We start from the raw sequence: 19,855 nt of genomic DNA, 5'->3' as shown, positions 1-19,855 counted from the left end.
CTGGGGGTTGGGGACTCCTGCTGTAGAGCTTTCTAATTTAAAATGCTTTTGTTTATTAAAAAAAAGATAAATTAAAAAAACATATGAACTCACTTGAAAGGAGACAGAGTGACTTACAGGTACAAACCATGAGTTGTGTGTACGAGTAATCTTCAAAAATTTATTAATAGAAACGGATGTATTCAAATGCAACACTGGACAAAAAACAAACAGAAAAGGCTGGAATACCAGCGACATCGGGGAATCTCACTTTATATTTCTTCACACAGAACTAGCACCATTTTAGTCAGAAATCACAGATTTAATTATAATTGCTTCTAATATATAAAATACCTTATAAAGATTATTTAACTATCTAGTAACAAACTTCTTCCAAAAACTTATTTAAAACTCAATTCGAATGTACCATTTGAAACACGAAAACGGTTTAAAAATCGATCCAATTCTACTGCTCGTCGAAGGCAATGAGCCATGATTAGTTGTACTGGAAGAAAGGGCCTGAATTCCGCTTCCGGCTCCCTTCTAACCCCCAAGCAGATACAGTAAACTGAATATGTCAGAGGAATCAGAGCACATCTCAAACTCGTCTTAGAAAATATTTCCCTAGATTATAAAAATACTAAACGGAATACAAAAATTTCAGCATGTACAGCAAATAGACTACGGCAGACAAATATTTAAGACATACTCAGAACTACCTTATACCATAATCATCATGGACATCAAGTAATATTCTAATAGTTTTTCTATGATTCCTCTTGACTCAATGTTTACTTCCCCTCAGGTTGTGTTATAATGTCGGATACAGACCAGATTCTGTGTTTCTAGCAGAAGTTACTGGAGGCACCACTGAATAATTCTGGGTATTCAACTGGTTCTCTGGCAAAGTGCTGCAAGTGCAATTGTAGTAGAGCCTAGCTTTTAGAACAGGGATCAGCAAACTACAGCCCTCGGGCCACACCTGGCCCAGTGCCTGCTCTGTACGGCCTATGAACACAGCCATGCTTATTCATTCACGTGCTGTCTGTCGCTGCTTTCAAGTTACAAGAGCAGAATCGAGTAGCTGTGACAGATGCTATATGTGGCCTCTGGGTCCACAATGTCTACAATATTTACTATTTGGCCCTTTACGGAAAAAGTCTGCCTACCCCTATTTTAGATAAATCACTTCAGGAAATTGTTCACTGAACAAGGACAAGGTAAGACTGTCCCAGATGAAGAAACTTCTGGCTGAAGTTTGCTGGTTCCATCATACAGTACCAAGGCAGATCAAAAGAACACATAAGTGGACTGGCGGCGTTGGGTACTGACGCATTGTTCTGGCACCCTAAGCAAAGTCTGGCTATGATAAAGTACCTTCCTCTCTCTGTGAACTGGCCATTGTGTACCAAGTAACTCAAGTACCCGATTACAGCAACATATTCACTGTTCAACCCTAAATCTATGCGGCCCCCAAGCATGATTTCCGGCCTTTAAAAATCACCTTGTACCCTTAGCAACCAAAAGAACTAGAAGCGGACCTTTCCCATCCCTCTGTATTGGCATAGATTCCGTTAGCGCCGCACCACGTACCTTTTAGGATCCTTCCCTGTGACACGCATCATAATAATTAGTGCTACCACTACCCAGGGCCACGAACATGTCCCTTTTGACAAAGCGGACGAAGTTTTCGAGGGGGCACATGGGCCTGGGAGACCGCTTGTGGTGATCCTGGCAGAACGAGGTGTGGAACGTGACATCGACACCGTCGTAGAGAATCCGGACGGAGTGCTCGCCGGGCTTCTCTCTGTCTTGCCAGAGCTCAAAGATCAACCTGGCCGCGAACCTCGGGAACCTGGCTTCTGTAAGGCCCAAGGCACTGAGAATCGGGGCCAGAGTGACGTCGTGAGCAGAGGAGAGAGCAAAGAGCTCTTCCTTCCGGCCCTCTGCCGCACGCCGCATGCGGCCCACGGTCTGGTTCAGGATGGGGTGGGCGCCCAGGAGCGCGTACCCCAGATACAGTTTCTTCTCCCGCCTCTCGCTCTCGTCCTCTATCTGATGCCTCTTGATCACCTTGAAGTGCTCCATGTTAACACAGCCATTCCTGGTGCAGGGGAAGCTGACGTTGTGGCAGAAGAGGCAGAGCATGGCGTCTATGGGGTTGGCGGCCCGGAGCTGCTTGGTGGAGGTGTCCACGATCCTGGCCATCTCCTCGTAGGTCCTCTCCAGCTGCCTGTTTTTCAAACGCAACAGGTACTGCCGACGCTGCTCCTTTTCTAGGTACTGGTTCCTCAGCGGGCAGTAGCAGTTCCCGGAGCAGAACAGAGCGCTGGGCTGGTGCCGGAAATAAATCTTCTTCCAGTCAAAATCTGGGAGAAAGCCATAAAGCAGAGCCAGCCCACTCTGCAGCGTCCGGCTTTTGCCAGTGGTCTCTAAGCGAAGCTGCTCTGTGGACCAGTCACTGGGCAGGAGTTTGTGTTTCTTCAGGTAGACGTCCCTCAGCAGCTGGCCATTCTGCAGATGCTGCACAACCCCTGAAACACAAGAGTGCCACACGCCTGCCTTGCTACCAGCTTAGCAGGAGGAACAGCACGGGGAGTCGAGGCCCGTCCAACTCTGGAACGCTTCAGACGGCGAACGATTACATCCTTGAGCCTGGCCCCCAGTGCGTAGAAGCCCCGAGAACGGGCTCACGTCAGCGTGCAAAGGGAGCCCCTCAGGGTTATCCACAAAGGGACGAGCAGAGCGGGGCCCGGTCCTCTGGACCCACACCTTTCTGGGAAGCACAAGGACCCTTCATCTGCCTTGATTCCTCCCTTCTGACTGGTCCCTCCCCTGGAGGAGGGATGTGACTGGCGGGGCTCAGAGGGTAGGAACCATCGCACTGGTGGACGTCTAGGAGGTAACTGGCAGGGGCCTAAGGAGAGCTTTCTCCCTCCTGCGCTGGGACAAATCATTCCTCACATTCCATGTGCCCGGGGAGTTCATGGAAATCTGTCAGGCAAGGAGAACAAGTCACTTGCTGGCTGCCTAGTCCCCTCACTCTGAGGACGTCCCCTCCTTCACACCATCCTCCCTACTGTCCCAGCTGAAGGCTCTCTGCTCACCTTCTGGGTACATTCTGCCCGATCCTGCTAGGGCTTTACCTGCTCATCAGCAAGGATACGGTCTCTGTATGGATCTGGAATGATCTCCCAGATACTCAGAATATTTGGGGGGAAAAAAAAAAGCAAACTGCAGAACAGTATGTTGATTATGCTGCTTTTAAATAAAAATGAGGCGAAAATAAGAACGTGTATTGGCAGCTGCCTGTGTTTTGCATAGAAAAATTTTGCGAGGATGCACAATGGTTACCTGGGGATGATGGGGGCACAGAAATGGGGGGGGAGGTGGAACATGGGTAGGAGCGTGAATTTTAAGTTTACCCTTTAGTTGTCATAGTTTCGAACTACACACAGGAACTATACCACAGTATAGTATCTTGAAAAAAGAAAAGGAAAAAAACTGCAAATGTCTTATCTTCAAGCAGGAGAAGGTGGTCCAAGATGAAAGCAAGCTCACCCTGCAGCCAACAGGATGTTGGGATGGAATTTCAGTGCAAGATCTGCATTCTCTGAGAGTGTCAACCACAGGCAGGCCCTATGACCAGTAATGCCACTTACTCAGATGCCCGAATGGTTTGAAAAGCCCCACCACAAAGATGAGACGACTTCAGGCTGAAATGCGTGAGACAGAGGGAACGGTGTTGGCCCAGGAAGGGGAATAGCTCAGGAAAAAATAAAAAGAAGGATGTCTAGGTCCTACTTTGAATGAAGAGTATTGACAGAATTCCCTGAGAGATCTGGGCTGGGGCAGGTCTTCGCATTTCCAAATGACCCGCACGAAGGGACCAGCCATGAGTGACAAACATCCAGAATGTGTGTCTACCCCCGTTCCCCTCTGGGCCTACCCTGTATTCTGAGGCTATGTACGTTAAGGTTGGCGCGCTTACTGTGTGCCAACCTTTCTCCTTCAATCCTCACGAAAACCCAGCGAAGAAGGCATATTATCATTATCCCCCTTTTCCTTATTTTACAGGTGAGGAAACTGAGGCCCAAGCCATTCACAGTTAGGACGTGGCCGAGCAGAACTCCAGCCCCTGCCCTGGCCCAACCTTGTGCTCACATCACCTCCTCCCTACATGTTCCTGTAGAAACACTACCCATTCAGGGCTTCTCCTTCTCTCCAAACACGGCCTGCATCTGCATGCCTCTGTTCACGCCCTTCCCTTTCTCTTCCCAGTGAAATCCTCATCCTGGCTCCAATACTACCTTCTCTGTCTCCCTCCTCCTCCCCCGCTCCCCAGAGGTCCAATTAATCATTCCCTCCTGTTTGCACAGGCCACTGGACCGCTAAGGCAACAGCTGCATACATTGAGCCTAGCATATGCTAGCACTGTGCTGGGCGCTTTACACATGCTGTCTACTGCAGCTTGCCACCAGTGCTGTCGGGAAGATGTTATGAGCCCCGTTTCACAGGTCTGTCTACTCCAAAACCCGTGTTTACTCTGTAAGAGCCTGCGACTTGCAGCAACACCCTCAGGGGTCTCCATGCGCTGTACCACTGCAGCTGCAGGTTCCTTTAGGACAGCATCTCAGTCATCCAGCCACCGCCCCTTCCCTACATGTGGCAGCTGTCGAAGCATCTGGGACAGAGTAGGCACTTATGAACAGTCACATCTTACACAGCTCCTGTGGGGTGCCCGAAGTGTGTGCCATTTACAAATGATGATTCTAACAGCGATGTGAAATTTCAAATAGAAGATAAAAGTGACCACTAAAAGAGAAAGCGGGAATAGGAGCAAACAACCGCAAAAATGATTTCTAGGGTAGTACTAATTTAGAAAATGATGATGATCACAGGTCAATGGGGAAGAAAGGTTAGAATGAATAGATGCTCGATGCAGTTACCCTGACTTCCTAGCCAGCTGACAGACACTGACCCTCAAGGACCCCGTCAGATTCCCTCAGGAACTTGAACGTGTAAATTCATCTCTACACGTGGCTAGGACTGTCTCTGTTGACAGACACACAGCAAAACCACAGAGGTAGGGACAGACAGCTTCTTTATTGCTGGTACCAGTTTCTGGAGGTCTGGTCATATTCTTGCCCTTAAGAGTCTGTGAGTCACCCTGAATCCTTATAATAAATGTCCTTTTTCCGCTTGAGTTGGTTTCTATTACTTGCAATCAGTGGTTCTAGGCAAGCACGGTTCTGCCCTCAGGGAGGGTTTGGGTTGTCACAATAATATGGGGAAGCACGTTTCCGATCCCTCGTGGGTGGGGTCCAAGGGCCAGACAGTCTTCACAAGGAACTGTTTTCTGTTCCACGTAACTTTTGAGTGTATAAGACATTCCCTCATGTGAAAACCCTGTTTAAATACTTCAATCTCAAATCTGGTTGTTTGTGTCTATAAACACAAAACCATTTTTGCATAACATTAACATCCACTGAATTTTCCAGAAATGCAATATAAATTAAGGGACACGTGTCGTTTGTTTTGATCACAACTTGTCAAAAAAAATCATGTCCTGACACGGAGTAGTAGGGTCACCAATACACATCCCTTGATCAGTCTGCATTTGTAGCTGTGACACACATCAACCTACACTGAAGTGCAAGCAATTGATTATTTCATCCTATTTTCTAACAAAGGTGCGCTCAGGCATTTATACTGAGATATACAGAATTATATAATAAATTAGCTTCCTGTTGTTTCTACTTCATATTACAATTAGGGTGCCTGACATAATTGTTTTTGAAAATTATGTATATAGAAAAGTTATACTCGAATTTCACTTTAGGATAGTTCAGGGAGCACCACAAAACACTTGTTAATAAAAGGGGGTGCTGGATCTGGTAGGAGGAGAACTCCTGTTTTAAACTAATGCAGAGCTTGTGCACGTGAACTAATTAGGAAAAGCTTTTGACAAAACTCCTTATTCAAGGCTAGTCCTCCAGAGACTTAAGCTTGCCCCACTCTGTCACTCTGTATCCCCAATAATAATGGCTTTCAAAACATGGCGAAACCAACAGGGCCAAGTACAGGACAGAGACCTTCCTTCCATCAAAGCTGAGGTCCTAAGATGCTGGTGGGTCAAGAAACAGAACGTGGCCAATCGGTCGCCTTGATTCCTCCAGAAAGGCTGGTGGCCACACAAGAGTCCTTTAAGGTCCCAGACTGAGGAAGTAGGAAGCTGGAACCTCTGAGGGGACCACCAGTTCCTTCTCGTACCGACAAAGGTGACCCCACTGTTAAATCACCAACCTACGCTGACAGTGGACTGGCAACACAGCGGTATGAACAGGGCTGCGGAGGGAGAGATGGGCTTCTGCGAGGAACACACAAGCCAGACAAACTCCACGCACAGTGGGGCTCTGCCATATGCGTGTCTCCCTGAGATCTGCTGCATTAAAACCTTTCAGCTGTTTTGTCTGAAGTAGCTAAGAACATGGGACTGGTTACATGAGTCATGGCCCATTCACAGTGGAATAATAGGAAGCTGTCGGAAATGACGTTGTTGATGGACATTGATTGATAGGGAAAGATGATCTCAGCATATTGTTAACTGAAAAAGTAGGTTACACAACTGTTTAGGAAGATACCACCTGTGAGAATGAGTGTGTGTGTGTGTGTGTGTGCACGCCCACGAGTGCATGCAGATATAAACACAGGAAGAAAGATGATTCATTTCTTTGGTGGGATTATGAGTGCTTTAAATTTTCTTCCTTTTGTTTAATTGTCTTTCCTGCTTTCTCTTCCATGAACATATACAGTTTTTGTAATAAGAAAAAAGGTTGTTTTTTTTTTTTTTTGCGGTACGCGGGCCTCTCACTGTTGTGGCCTCTCCCGCTGCGGAGCACAGGCTCCGGACGCACAGGCTCAGTGGCCATGGCTCACGGGCCCAGCCGCTCCGCGGCATGTGGGATCTTCCCGGACCGGGGCACGAACCTGCGTCCCCTGCATCGGCAGGCGGACTCTCAACCACTGCGCCACCAGGGAAGCCCAAAAGGTTATTTTTAATATTTAGAATTCACATGTTGAATCAGATACCTTGGTGGGCACACAGCTACTTGAGGTGCTGGCCCTACTCACCTCTGCGCCCACAGTGTCTTTCCCAGGAGGCCCCGATACACGCGTCCGCCAAATACAAGAGCGGGTGGGAGACTGAGTAGGGGAGGGGCAGCCCCACATACCTGTCTGCGTGAGCTCTCCCATCTCACACAGCTGGTGGCTGGGATAAAGAGGCAGGGAGTGCAGGGGGCTTTCGAAAGAGGCTCCGGATCCTTTGGACATGTGACTCACGAAAGCCTCCAGTTTAGGGTGATACGGTTTCCTAAAGAGGCAACACAGAGAGAGTTAGTGGTTAGCGTGCTCCAAAACTGTCCGTGATGATTTCAGCCTCAGCAAGCAGGATCCCAAGTGAGCCAAGACCTTTCTCACCCACAATAACAGTCCAGTCCAGTTTCAAGATTACCTGCCCGCTGCCACCTACACATAAAATCCCCACTCCGAAAGGCCAGCCTGAGACCCCGCCCTCCACCGAAGTGCCCATCATCCTCACCACCGTGGAGGTCAGCATTGACCTCATCCACCCGGTTCCCCAGGCCGCCCCACTCTTGTCTCTCCCTCCAGGAGGCCACCAACCCCCCGACCCGAGGCAGCCAAGCCGAGGCTGTGGGTCCTCCTCGATTTCTCCCTCCCCTGCGCCCTGCACATGTGTCTCCTGGGCTTCTCTGCCCCTCTCTCCCGTATCCCTGTGTCCCTGAGCAGGGTCTGCCTCAGTCAGCTTCTGTCTGGATGGCATGGGCCCCTCCTTGGCCTGTGCAGTCACATCTTGCCTCCTCCACAGCCAGTGAGGTCGACGTAGAAGGCAACCCCGACTGTCACTGCTCTTCCACGGTGCCACCTTCCCAAGAAGCCACGCACAGCCGTCAGTCTACTCTGGCCCTGCCTCACGTTGAGGCCCAGGGTTCCCTAGTGCTGTGCTCTGGCCACGCACGGCATCTGCCTTCTGTGGGCCCTGCACACCTGTTCTTTCATGCTTCCAAGACTTTCCACATGCTGCCTCTTCCTCCTAGAAAATGCATCCTGACCTTCACCGGGGTAACCCTTAATCCTTAACTTATATGACCTCTGGAAAATCTCCTGTGAAGAAAATCAACTGATTAAGATAACCCAGATCTCTACAGCTCACTATGCATTTTGCACATACGGTAATCTCACTGCATGTCGGGTGGGGATGAATAGTGAAAAAAAAAAACAACACACCAGGTTATTTATGAGATCTGACATTACTTATGTTTCTGCCATGAAGTACACATGGTAAATCAAGATCTATTGTTCTAGTCACTAATACACCATTTCCCTGAATAATGAAATGACCCATGAATACATACACATTTTCTCTGAATAATGAGATGACCTATGAGTACACACACCTTTTCTTTAAATAATGAAATGGCCTATGAACGTTTATACATTTCCAGCTGAACAGAGGTGGACAGATAGAGTAGTTCCCGACTAAACTAAATGAGCACGAAAAGAAGCAAAGATAAATTGTTTAATGGCAGACCCCCGCTGTCTGAAAGCCTAATTAACTTTGGCAGTGCTTTTACAATGGCTGCCAAAATGGGTTTATCTTTCAAAAACATAAAGCTAAAAAGAAAAAAATCCATTCTAGAAATAGGTTTTAAAATTAGAGGATGCAAATCCTGACATACAGTATATAGTCTAATAAATCACCCTGGATTGCTATAGGGCATTATGGCTTTCCATAAAAACAGAGAATGTGTTATTTATTCTCCCTGAGGCTAAAACACATGAATATTTGCAAACTGTGAAATAAAATGTCCAGTCTGATAATGAGGCCGCCAAAACAAATCCACATAAACAAAGGCTATCCCTCAACAGGAGTCAAATGTTCTGCTCCGGGCCATTATCTCAGGTTGGTGATGTGTGAGGATCTAAGAAAAGCTTTGCTACCAGTTTTAGAAATGAAATTTCACTACTGAAAGTTTTCAGGGAATCTGACTCCTTAATGGTGCATTAATATCTAACTGTATTCATGGAAACGTGTTTTTGATATGGAAAGATGACGATTCGTGGAAGAAAAACTTCACTTACGGAAGAGAAGAACAAAAGACTTTTAATCAGGAAGAGGACCAGGTAACCTGAGTCCCTGGGCCTGTCCTGGATCTGAATGACCAGACCCTGAGGCAGGAGACAGACGGGCCCCAGGCTGAGCAGCTGAAGTCTGTCCCCTGTGGACAGATACTCCAAGATAAAGACAATGGCGGGAGCCAGGAGGAGCTGAGTCCTGCCGAGATCAAAGATAAAGAGACCACATATTTCTCATTCTGGAGGTCAAGGAGACCCCCAAGCTACGCATGTACAGAAAGGATCCTCAGGGGAGGGGGTGCTAGACTGTAAGGTGTTCTGTCAACGTCTCAGGGAACCCAGCGCCCGAGTCCATCTTGGCTAAAAGATGCACGTGCACCCAGGGCAGGGCCCTGAGCCAGACGAGATATGGACTCCAAGCCAGACAAAGCAAGATGACTGGAAACGCAGAACTGCCTCCATATAAGTGGTTTAACCCACCCCAAAAGCCCACGGCTCTCTTTCTCTCTCTCTGAGCCCGCCCGTGCTTTCTCCGCACGTATCTTCTCTCCTAATAAACACTTTACTTGCCTCACTACTTTTTGTCTCTTTGCTGATTTCTCTCTTCAAAGCAGGCCAGGGCAGCACTGTGGCCTGGGTTCGATCCCCGGTCAGACAACTGAGATTCCCACTTCAAGCTGACACAGCCAAAACCACCCGAGATTAGTCCCGCCTACTGCATCTCCTGCTCCATCCCTGCAGTGGAGAGGGTACCCAGTGCATGGTAAATACCTCAGAAGCACACGGAAATGATTTCAACTGGGAAGTGCCCCAACTTTCGATGCTTCAAGAGAAGTCCAAGCCTTCTTAATCTGTAGCAACGAATATGGCAAGTTCCCATAGTGTTTATTAAAGTATCCAGATTTTGATGGAAATATTAAAAGTAAAGGCTGTTGTGAGTGAGACTGTTACTGGTAACAGACTCTCTTTGACCAAATTTTCATCTCCTCTGAACCCTCTTCCCATCCAAGCCTTGACCTCTGGACTTGCATTTTCTTTGGATTTATATCTGTCTTTGCATTGCCCATTTTCAGCAAAAATCCTGCTAAGTCTGTTTAGCCAGACTCTCCCACTTTTGATATCTGATCACCCTTGATACGTGATCAAATTCCTCACCCCCGGTGGTATCTGATCACCCTGGTCTGCCTTCAGCAAGAGTCCCATGGAGTGAGTTTAGCCGGAACCCCCTGACCCCTGATGTCTCCTCATAGTAATTCCCCATCCACTGACCCACACCCTGCTCCTGGGCTATAAAACCCCACTTGTCCGTGCTGTATTTGGAACTGAGTCCAGTTCTACCCTTCTGCATTAACTCCTGAATAAGATCTGTTTTTACTACTTTACCTGTTCTCTGGCTCTGTTTATTCTTTAACAGCTATGTAACGGAATCTGTTCTCCTCTTCTTGGGAACTTGGTTAGAGCCCATTTCTGAAGTCCTAGTGGTCAGGTGGAGCCACGTGACTAAGTATTCTCCAGTGGAATGGAAGGATGTATGCCAGTCTGCGTTTAGGCTTTCAGATCACGGGCGTGGCCCCTTCACCCTCTCTCCCTTCCCTCTGGCCACTATTCAGGCATTGTAGTAACCCAGGTTCAGTCACGTAGACATGCCTAGGGCACGGTGGGAGCAACAACCTGGAAGGAACCTGGGGCCCTGAATGACCAGGCAAAGCCAAGTTATACAACCTGGAACACTCATCTCAGACCTTCACGCAAGAGATAAATTTCTATTATCTAAGGCAATGCATTCTTGGTTCTCTGTTCTATTTTTTTGGGCGCACCACACGGCTTATGGTTCACGGACCAGGGACTGAATCCAGGCCCACGGCAGTGAAAACGCCGAGTCCTAACCACTGGACCACCAGGGAATTCCTCCTTGGTTCTCTTTATTATAACAGCAGGCAGCCTAGCCTTACCCTGACCAACACAGAAATGATTATATCTGTGATGATGAATTTTTCTTCAGGAAAAACCCACGTTACTGTATTCTCATTGGAAATCTATTTTCATATTGAAAATGGAAAGAACCAGCAGTGCTACCATCTTAAGCCTTCAAACCATTCACTTCAGAGGTCTTGTTTGCATTTTTATATGCATTTTCACACCTATTTATGCCACAAAGCATACATGGAACCCCAAGGCTCATCTACACACCTGTAAGAAAACTTATTGTGCTTTAGCCATAATCTGAGCAACTACTGAGTTCTGTACAGATCATTAAGACGAGCAGAGAAGAGGTATAAGACCAGTGACACTGTTACCAGGAAACACAATTCAAAAAAGCTTATATGGCTAGAAACCATAACAAGTTCATAGCATGGATTTTTATAATTTATGCTAATTAAAGAATTTATTATTTTATATTATTAATAAAACGAAATTCTAAAAAGATAAACTTAGTATACTTTTCTCAGTCTTTAGCTTTCTGGACCTTTTCGCTCTGTTTGAGGTGATTACCCACCCCCTCCCCCTTCCTGAAACTCTGCTTCCTCAGCTCTCATAACATCACTCTCCTGCCACCTTCCCGCTGCAACTTCTCCATCTCCTCCTGGGACCCTCCTTTCTCTCCGTGCTGTAATTGGCTGGTGCTCGTATAGGGCTCTGTTTTTGGCCCTTACCTCACTCCAGAGGCTCTGTATGTGATACCGTTCAAGTCCACAGCTTCGGCTGCCATCTACATGCTAAACTCTCAAGTCAACCTCTACCTCCCGGCCAGACAACGTTCCTGAGCCCCACGACTACTCACGAGGAGGCAGCTTCCACTACAAAGACTCTGAGAGTCGTGGAAGGTGTCCTTAGGAAGGGAAACACTGGGGTGTCCGGCTCCTGCTGGTTCAGCTCACTGCACGCCCGCCGCCAGCCCAGACAGTGTCCTTCACCAGACGGGAGTAATGGGCACAATTCAGGACGCTCCGCCTTTGAGGAGGCCATAAAAATTAATAATTCGTGAAGCCGAACTGGCACCTGGGAAGGCAGCAGGCACAGCTGGTGACCCAGATACCACAGTCCCAGGGGGTTCAGAGGCCCAGAGTGGGTCCCCTTAGCTGGGGGTCCTGCTCACTCTTACACTAAATGTGCGTTTATAACGACAAGTCAACTTTTATTGTTATAAAAGATGGAATTCATTAAATGCCATTAATTAATTAAACATGCATACTCCACCCACTTTCTATAAACGACTCAAAGTAGCTCCTACAACTACAGAATGTATTTGTATGAAATAGAACTAGACCAAATGACCAGGCCAGGGGGAAACGAGGCAGAGGCAGCGGGGGCAGCCGGTTCCCAGGAACTGCACCTCTCAGCTGGGAGCTCCAGAAGTGGCCCCGTCAGGGCAGTGGCAGAACGAGGGACCCCGGGACCCGACCTGGCCCTGTGACCACGACCACTCAGAGAGGAAAAGAGGCCGGGCCTGGGAGATTCCAGGCTGCTTTGGTAAATGAAACACCATTTCTCAAGCTCTCGGTGGGAACCAGGCTCTCAGCGCTTTACTCCATCACCTTAGTAGACTTCACGAGGATGTTTTAGGGGAGGTACGGTAAGTGCCCTACATACGAACCGCCAAAGCTTTCGAAGACGCGAACGTACGTTCGCATGTCCGATCACGTAAGTTAGTTCACGTGTCTGGTGTCATCTGTAAAACTTGGGTACCTCGGCTAACTCTGTTGGCCTTACGAACAAACCGGACTTACACACGCGTTCTCAGAATGGAACTTGTTTGTATGCAGGGGACTTACCGTATTACTATCCACACCCTCTCAGACAGAATACTGAGGCTCAGAGAGGTGAGGGGATTTGCCCTCCATCAAACCGGTGACAAGGGCCTCAGAGGATTTCATGGTCAAGACTCAAATCTCCTATGACAGATACATGATAGGCAATGATGACCCGTGATTCTCACTGGGCTCCTGAATTCCTTCTGCAACCAACAACTATCACATGCCAGGCTCGGGCTGGGCACCAGTGATATGGAAGGTATAAGACTCAGTGCCCTGAGGGGCCGGTGGTGCAGGCACAGCACAGACAACGACGCTGAGAGGACAAGTCATAGAGCACCGGCAGGCCCACTGGAGGCCTGCACCGCCGCCCGGCGGCCCTGCCCACTGGGCCCTTCCCTGGGAAGAGCCAGGTGGCCCTCAAGGCCTCGCAGTGCTCAGGGACCTCTCCGGCAACAGCAGACTGGCCTGGGGGGGCAGACTCATTCTCACGCCTGGGTACCTGAAGCCCAGCCAGAGAAAGGGGAGTAGAAGCTGCGAGCTGCCGGCTGAAGCGTGGTACCTCCCAAAAAGCCCTTGAGGCTGCTCTGGGTCCGGCCAGCTCAGCGGCCTAGTGGCCCGCCTGTCCCTGGGCTGTTCAAAGTCCTGTACAACGGCAGGACACTGACACTCTGCTACGCCCGAAGGAGCAAAGCCACTCCCCCCAGCTGCCCTCCCTGTGTCCTCCCGCCACCCTGGATGCTCCAGCCCAGAAACTAAAGGGTTAATACCCAGCACAGCAAGTGGCCTCCACCCTTGCCTAGTCCTAAGCCAGTTAAGGTCTGGTCGTTAAGTATTCTGTATCCTGTTCTGAGATTCTTCCCTACGTCCCCCTTTCTCAGGTTGACTGAGGCAGTGGCGGTGCCTGATACAAGCAGAGAATCCCTGCTGACGCACTGGGAGAGGTCTCCTAGAAGGCGTACCATCTCAGGGGGCCTTGAAGGAGCTTTGGAAGGGGGCCAGCAAGCCAAACGGCAGGTGCAAAGGCCTGAAGGGTGAGGGGCTGGCAGGCAGTGGTTGGCAGGGGCCGAGGGTCCCAGCAGAAAGGCCAGCACAGAGGGCTAGAGATGAGGAAGAAAGCCAGGGACTGCCCGGTGCCCTGACACGGGCTGGACTCCATCCAGGGTGTTTCCCAGCCCATGGGACACAAGGACATGCATCCGTACTTGCTGAACACAGAAAAGAAGACGTAAATCCCCAGGCTGTGAGGTTCGTGGCCTCCAGCAGGAAATGAAAGCCTAGAGTCACATGGTATTTCGTGATGTTTTTACATAAAATGGTTCACTTCATCTTCCCCTTGATATTAGACAGTAAGAAGGCTGAGATGCAAAGGGTTAACCTGGAATTCCCGGGTCCACACTGCAGTCCACTGTGAAGGGACAGCCTTGGCTGCAGGGAGGCAATCCATGGTTCCACCAGGCTGGCGCTGCCCGGGGCGGGCTGGCACCCAAGGCATTCCATCAAAAGAACGTCATCCCCACAGAGCACTTCCCCCGCCTCCTCTCTTCATTCAGTAAACTCTGCTTGGGAGGTTATGCGTCCCCTGACACATTTGCTGAGGCCTGGCCCATCACTTTATTGCTAACTGTGCCTCTCATCTTAGAGCCATGCCATGTCCACATGCACAATTTCTACTCTCTTTTCAAGTATTTTTCATCGTAAGGGCTCTCAACCAAGGGCAGGCTGTCTCTACTCCTGTGAAGAATGAAAAGGTTGAAGTAAATGTCTTCCGGTTGTGGCTCTTCAACTGGTAATGTGCATCTCCTCATCATCCCACTTATTCCTCAGCCCATCCCTGTCCGGTCAGCAGCGTCATCCCCATTTTAGAGACAGAAGGCCGAGGCTCAGAGAGCCTAAGGGACTTACCTGCTCCCCTCAATGGGACAGCCACGCCAGGGTCCGAGGACTCCTAACCCAGTGCTTACTGCACCCCGTCCCAGTTGTTTCTCAAACTGAAGAATAGCAGGGTGGGAGACTGCAGATAGCAGGCTGGCCTGGGCTGAAATCTCAGTTTATCTGCTGTGTGGCCTTAGGCAGGTGTTCTCACCTCTCTGGGCCTCTGTCCTCTCAACTGTGAAATGGGATTCCCCTGCAGGATTGTTCTGACGATCAGACTCCTGGCAAGCAGTACTCACTGGACAAGTGTAGGCCACTGCCCGATCCTGTAATTCTCCGGTCAGCCTTTTAATTTCAACAGAGGCAACAGATTCTTGAAAATGACTTTTAGGAAAACTGCAATTTACCTGTTAGCCACCAGAGTGCAGTCAATTTCTGGGCGCTTCGTTTTGGGAATGACATACAGTGGGTACCTGTCCCCATGTCGAATGAACACATGCACTGAGACCAGCTTAAAATGATGCGGAGCATGACCTGCAAGAGAGAAGCACACTGTCTGGTTGTCGCCCAGGAGATGTCCATCGCTTTGACCTCGCAGAGGAGGGGAGGGGTGGCCGTGGGGGAAGGGTGCTGTGCTGGGTGGGAGGCCCCTGACCAGCCTCACAGGGCAGGGCACAGGAACGTGAGAGGGCTGCTTACGCCCCAGCCCCCTGGAAGTCACGGGGAGGCTCTGGGGTGTGGTGGGGGTCACCTGACCTCCAGTGAAACGTGGGCAAGACTATTCATGTAATGGATACAGATGTGGCACGTGTATACAATGGAATATTACTCAGCCATAAAAAGGAACGAAACTGAGCTATCTGTAATGAGGTGGATGGACCTAGAGTCTGTCATACAGAGTGAAGTGAGTCAGAAAGAGAAAGACAAATACTGTATGCTAACACATATATATGGAATTTAAGAAAAAAAAATGTCATGAAGAACCTAGGGGTAAGACAGGAATAAAGACACAGACCTACTAGAGAATGGACTTGAGGATATGGGGAGGGGGAAGGGTAAGCTGCGACAAAGCGAGAGAGTGGCATGGACATATATACACTACCAAACGTAAAATAGATAGCTAGTGGGAAGCAGCCGCATAGCACAGGGAGATCAGCTCGGTGCTTTGTGACCACCTAGAGGGGTGGGATAGGGAGGGTGGGAGGGAGACGCAAGAGGGAGGAGATATGGGGACATGTGTATACATATAGCCGATTCACTTTGTGATACAGCAGAAACTAACACAACATTGTAAAGCAGAAAAAAGGCTATTCATGTAGCCTCACGCACATCCACAGACTAGGGGAGGCCCACAGAAGTACCGGAAACAACGACTTCTGCTTTAAATCTCCCTCTCGTGAAACACAGCAGGGCACAAACAGATAAATATTCACCATCATTCTTTGACACGCTTTCAAAAAGGCAAAACTCAACATAGAAATCATATTTTCCTACACTTTCACTTCAGGACACCAGCAGGGCATGCTGTGGAGGTCCTAAGCCTAGAGAGAGCCCGCCCGGGAAAGGAGTTAGCTGAGGATGACACCCTAGGGCCAGCCAAGGCCACCTTTCCATCCCACTGCTGTCTCGCTGATCATCAGGATGATGGCAAACATTTGTGGAGGGCTCATCAGGAGCCTCGTGCCGCTCAGAGGTCAGCTAACCCTCCCAGCAGCCCCGTGAGTAGGGACGGCAAGTTAGGCCCATTTTACAGACAAGGAAACTAAGACCTGGAAACTCACTCAAGGACACAGCCTGGTGGCAACTGCAAGCTTCGGGCCGTAGCCGTCTAGCTCCTTAGATGCTGGCTGAAGATGGTACCACGCTGGGCAGCGCGGCCAGGCCTACCTTCCATGCTGCGCTCGGCCACACGTGGAATGTTGCAGTACAAAAGGGCTTCGTAAACGGGGTCCGTCACGGGGGGCTCCGTCGCCGGGTCAGGCATGATCCTCTTTCGATTCTTGCTAGTCACTCCATTCTTAGCTGCCGACACTGGGATCAGGTGGACTGCAGAGAAAGCAAAGCAGGTCACGACACACATGGTCCTGGGCGGGGGGCGGGGGTAGGGGATAGGGTGCACAGGCCAGCTAGACGGGCCCAGAGGGCAGCTGGATTTTCACCGTAACTATCGACTCCCTGAGAATTAGGCTGGACTTCAATGTAGCAAAAAGTCAGCTTCAACTGTTTCTTGAGCCCCCTCCAAGCCCTGCCTCTTTCTCTCAATGCCATTATCCTTTCCTTATCAATAATTATCTACGCAACACCAGGTGGGCCCCCCAGAGAGAGGGGGCCTCACCCATGGTGGTAAAGGAAGAACTGACACACTAACTTCATGCAACCCGATTACTTCGTTCTGAACAGCCTCTGAATTCTGGCAAATACTAAGGAGGAAAACCATCACCTATTGAGTGCCTACAAAGTGCCGGACAGGTGTCTGACGTATCTCATTTAATGTCATCTGCTTTGCACTTTGTGGGCCCCTGAGCCCAAGCACAGGCGTCCGCTCATTAATCCTCAAGAGACCATTTTACAGAGCAGAGAGCCAGGGATCCAAGGGGAGGCTGAGGCAGCTGCCCAAGGTGTACATGGTGGATGGAAAGCCATCTCAAGCTCACCCCCCTGCCTCCAGACCAGGTTCTCCCCCACTGTCTGCTGGACCTGCAGTCTGTTCTGTTTGTCTATCTACTGCTCTTTCTGTTGGTGAACCACTCCTTCCCTTGCATGTGGTTCGGCTGAACTGTCAATCACACCGTCCTGCCTCCTTGAGAGAGGTACACTACAGACACGGGGAAAGGGGCTCCTTTTCTCCTGGACGCTGATCTCTAAGAATGGAAACCTGGGGCTGCCCCAACCATCTGTCGCTCATGGGCAGCCTCTGCAGTGGAAGAAAATGAGGCTAAGTAGAGATGAGCCAGACCAACAAATGAAGAGAGTTGTCAGAAAGAGGAAGGAAGACCTGAGGACGTCCACCCTTCGAGCCCCTGGGTCCAGAGGTGGTCAAAGTGTCCATTAGATGTTCCCGTTCTGTAAGTCGAGAAAGTCATCTTATTTCAGCTAGTTTGAGTTGGGTTTCTGTTACTTTCAACGAAATGAGTCCTGGTTCATACACTTTACCAATTATTTATAAGCAGATGTAAGTCCATCTTCTGGGTCAGTGGTCCCCAGTCTTTCTAAGAGTTCCCAATTTGGAACTCCGTACAAAATAACAGTTGGATTTTTAGCATCGCCAACTGAGGAAATACACAGAAATAGGTGTGCCCATGAATCATTTAACTTCTAAAAGGCTTATTAATCATCGTATGATATATACGCATACATTTGAACAACAGCTAAAACAGGGCCCAATCCCCAGTCTAAGTCCACTTAAACTCCCAGCTACTCCTACAAATTCTTCTGTAAATATTTAAAACTTCCCTTTGGCAAACAGATGTCATAAACAAAAGTAAAAGATAAGCAATCCCCTGAGAGGGAAATATTGGCAACCTATATTACAAATTATTAATATCCAAAGTGCACAGATCTCCTACAACTGAAAAATCAATAAAGGATATAAGCAGGCTAATTAAAGAAAAATAAATACCAGTGGCAATAAACACATGAAAAAAATGTTCAACATTATACATACTTAAAGAAATACAAAATAAAACAATAGGATATGATTCACCCCCACCTCACCAGACTAAAAATTCACATTTTAACAATAATCTCAGTACTGGCAAGGGTGTGAAACCTACATTTCCATATACTGCAAGTGAGAGAGGAAACCGGAAGGACTTTTCGGAAGGAGTATTTGGCAGTCGCCACTAAAATGTTACATGTGCTTTATCCATGACCCCATTATTCTACCTCTTGGAATCTATTCGACAAAGATATCAATTCCCATCACCAAGACGTATGGCCAAAGAGATTCACTGCAGCGCTGTTTATAACAACAACAAAAAAAGGGAAATGACCTAAATATCTTTCATCAGCAGAACAGAATGTTACATCCACAGTGGAATATTCTGCCACAGTTAAAAAGAATGAAAAAGAATCAAAGATAAATGCAGTGAATAAACCAAGTCACTGGATATCTATATAAGCCTTTTTGTGGAAAGAAAACATTAACCATAAACGTATGAATACACAGGCACTCTTATTATGTAAATGAACAGAAAAATGTCTACAAGGACATCCATCACAATGCCTTTGGGGAATGGGTAGAATGGGGTGTGAAGAAGTATTTTCACTTGTTTTTCTATAACTGTCTATATTGTTTTACAAATCCACGCACGTACATATGTAGATATGGATTAACAATAAGCATATGTTACATATATTCTATAGGTATAGAAATATATGCATATTTCTATAATGTCTAGATATACTTTTTTTTTCAATAAGCATATTTTCGTTCATTACTTATGATAAAACAACAACCACAGAGCTAGAGTTGGCCCTTCACCAACTCAAATTAGCCCTTTGACCGGTCCTAGAGCCACTTTCTTCCTAACAGCTAGAAGGCCCCAGAACTGCTCATACATAGCTCTGGTGTCCAGAGGTCATTTACCATGGGAGGACTCGCGCCAGATCAAGAGAATGATGAGAAGTAGATGTAATGTAAGGCAGTACGTCAATGACCCAGCCCTTCCGGCTGTACTGCACCCCTCAATCCCTTACTCTGCTCTGTTATAAAGTGGTACCAGGTTCTGGCCCCTTGGCCATGCCTGCGGGCAGACTCCCTTTGAGTCTGGGCCAGGGAAAAGCGAAGCTAAGGAGACATGATAATAATATGAGTGACACAGGGACAGAGGGGCATGGGTCCCTGCACATCCCAGAGTCCCCACAGTTTGCTGGCTTATCTGAGAGCACATGGGGTTAGGCTTGTTGGGGCTGCCGCCTGGGAACTGCTATAAGTTGCATGTTTATGTCCCCCCAGATTCACATGTTGAATCCTAACTACCAAGGTGATGGTATTTGGAGGTGAGGCCTTTGGGAGTGATATGGTCAAGAGGGTGGAGCCCTCATGAATGGGATTAGTGCCCTTATAAAAGAGACCCCCACCCCCATTT

General features: G+C 48.5%; 1 protein-coding gene across 1 annotated transcript in view; it reads right to left on the bottom strand.

The window, feature by feature from the left end:
- Nucleotides 1-1,575: 1,575 nt before the first annotated feature.
- PXYLP1 (2-phosphoxylose phosphatase 1) overlaps nucleotides 1,576-19,855 on the bottom strand; it is a 30,442-nt gene continuing 12,162 nt past the window's right edge. The window contains exons 2-5 of the mRNA XM_065875797.1: nucleotides 16,653-16,811; nucleotides 15,173-15,299; nucleotides 7,215-7,354; nucleotides 1,576-2,513 (exon numbers count right to left, since the gene is read on the bottom strand). Coding sequence (XP_065731869.1) covers nucleotides 1,576-2,513; nucleotides 7,215-7,354; nucleotides 15,173-15,299; nucleotides 16,653-16,811 — 1,364 coding nt within the window. The remainder of the gene's footprint in view (nucleotides 2,514-7,214; nucleotides 7,355-15,172; nucleotides 15,300-16,652; nucleotides 16,812-19,855) is intronic.

This window comes from Phocoena phocoena, chromosome 4, assembly GCF_963924675.1.
Source record: "Phocoena phocoena chromosome 4, mPhoPho1.1, whole genome shotgun sequence".
In the NCBI taxonomy this organism is placed as follows: Eukaryota; Metazoa; Chordata; class Mammalia; order Artiodactyla; family Phocoenidae; genus Phocoena; species Phocoena phocoena.
The sequence above is the reverse complement of the archived record's forward strand: the minus strand, read 5'-3'. Positions and strand labels throughout refer to the sequence as shown.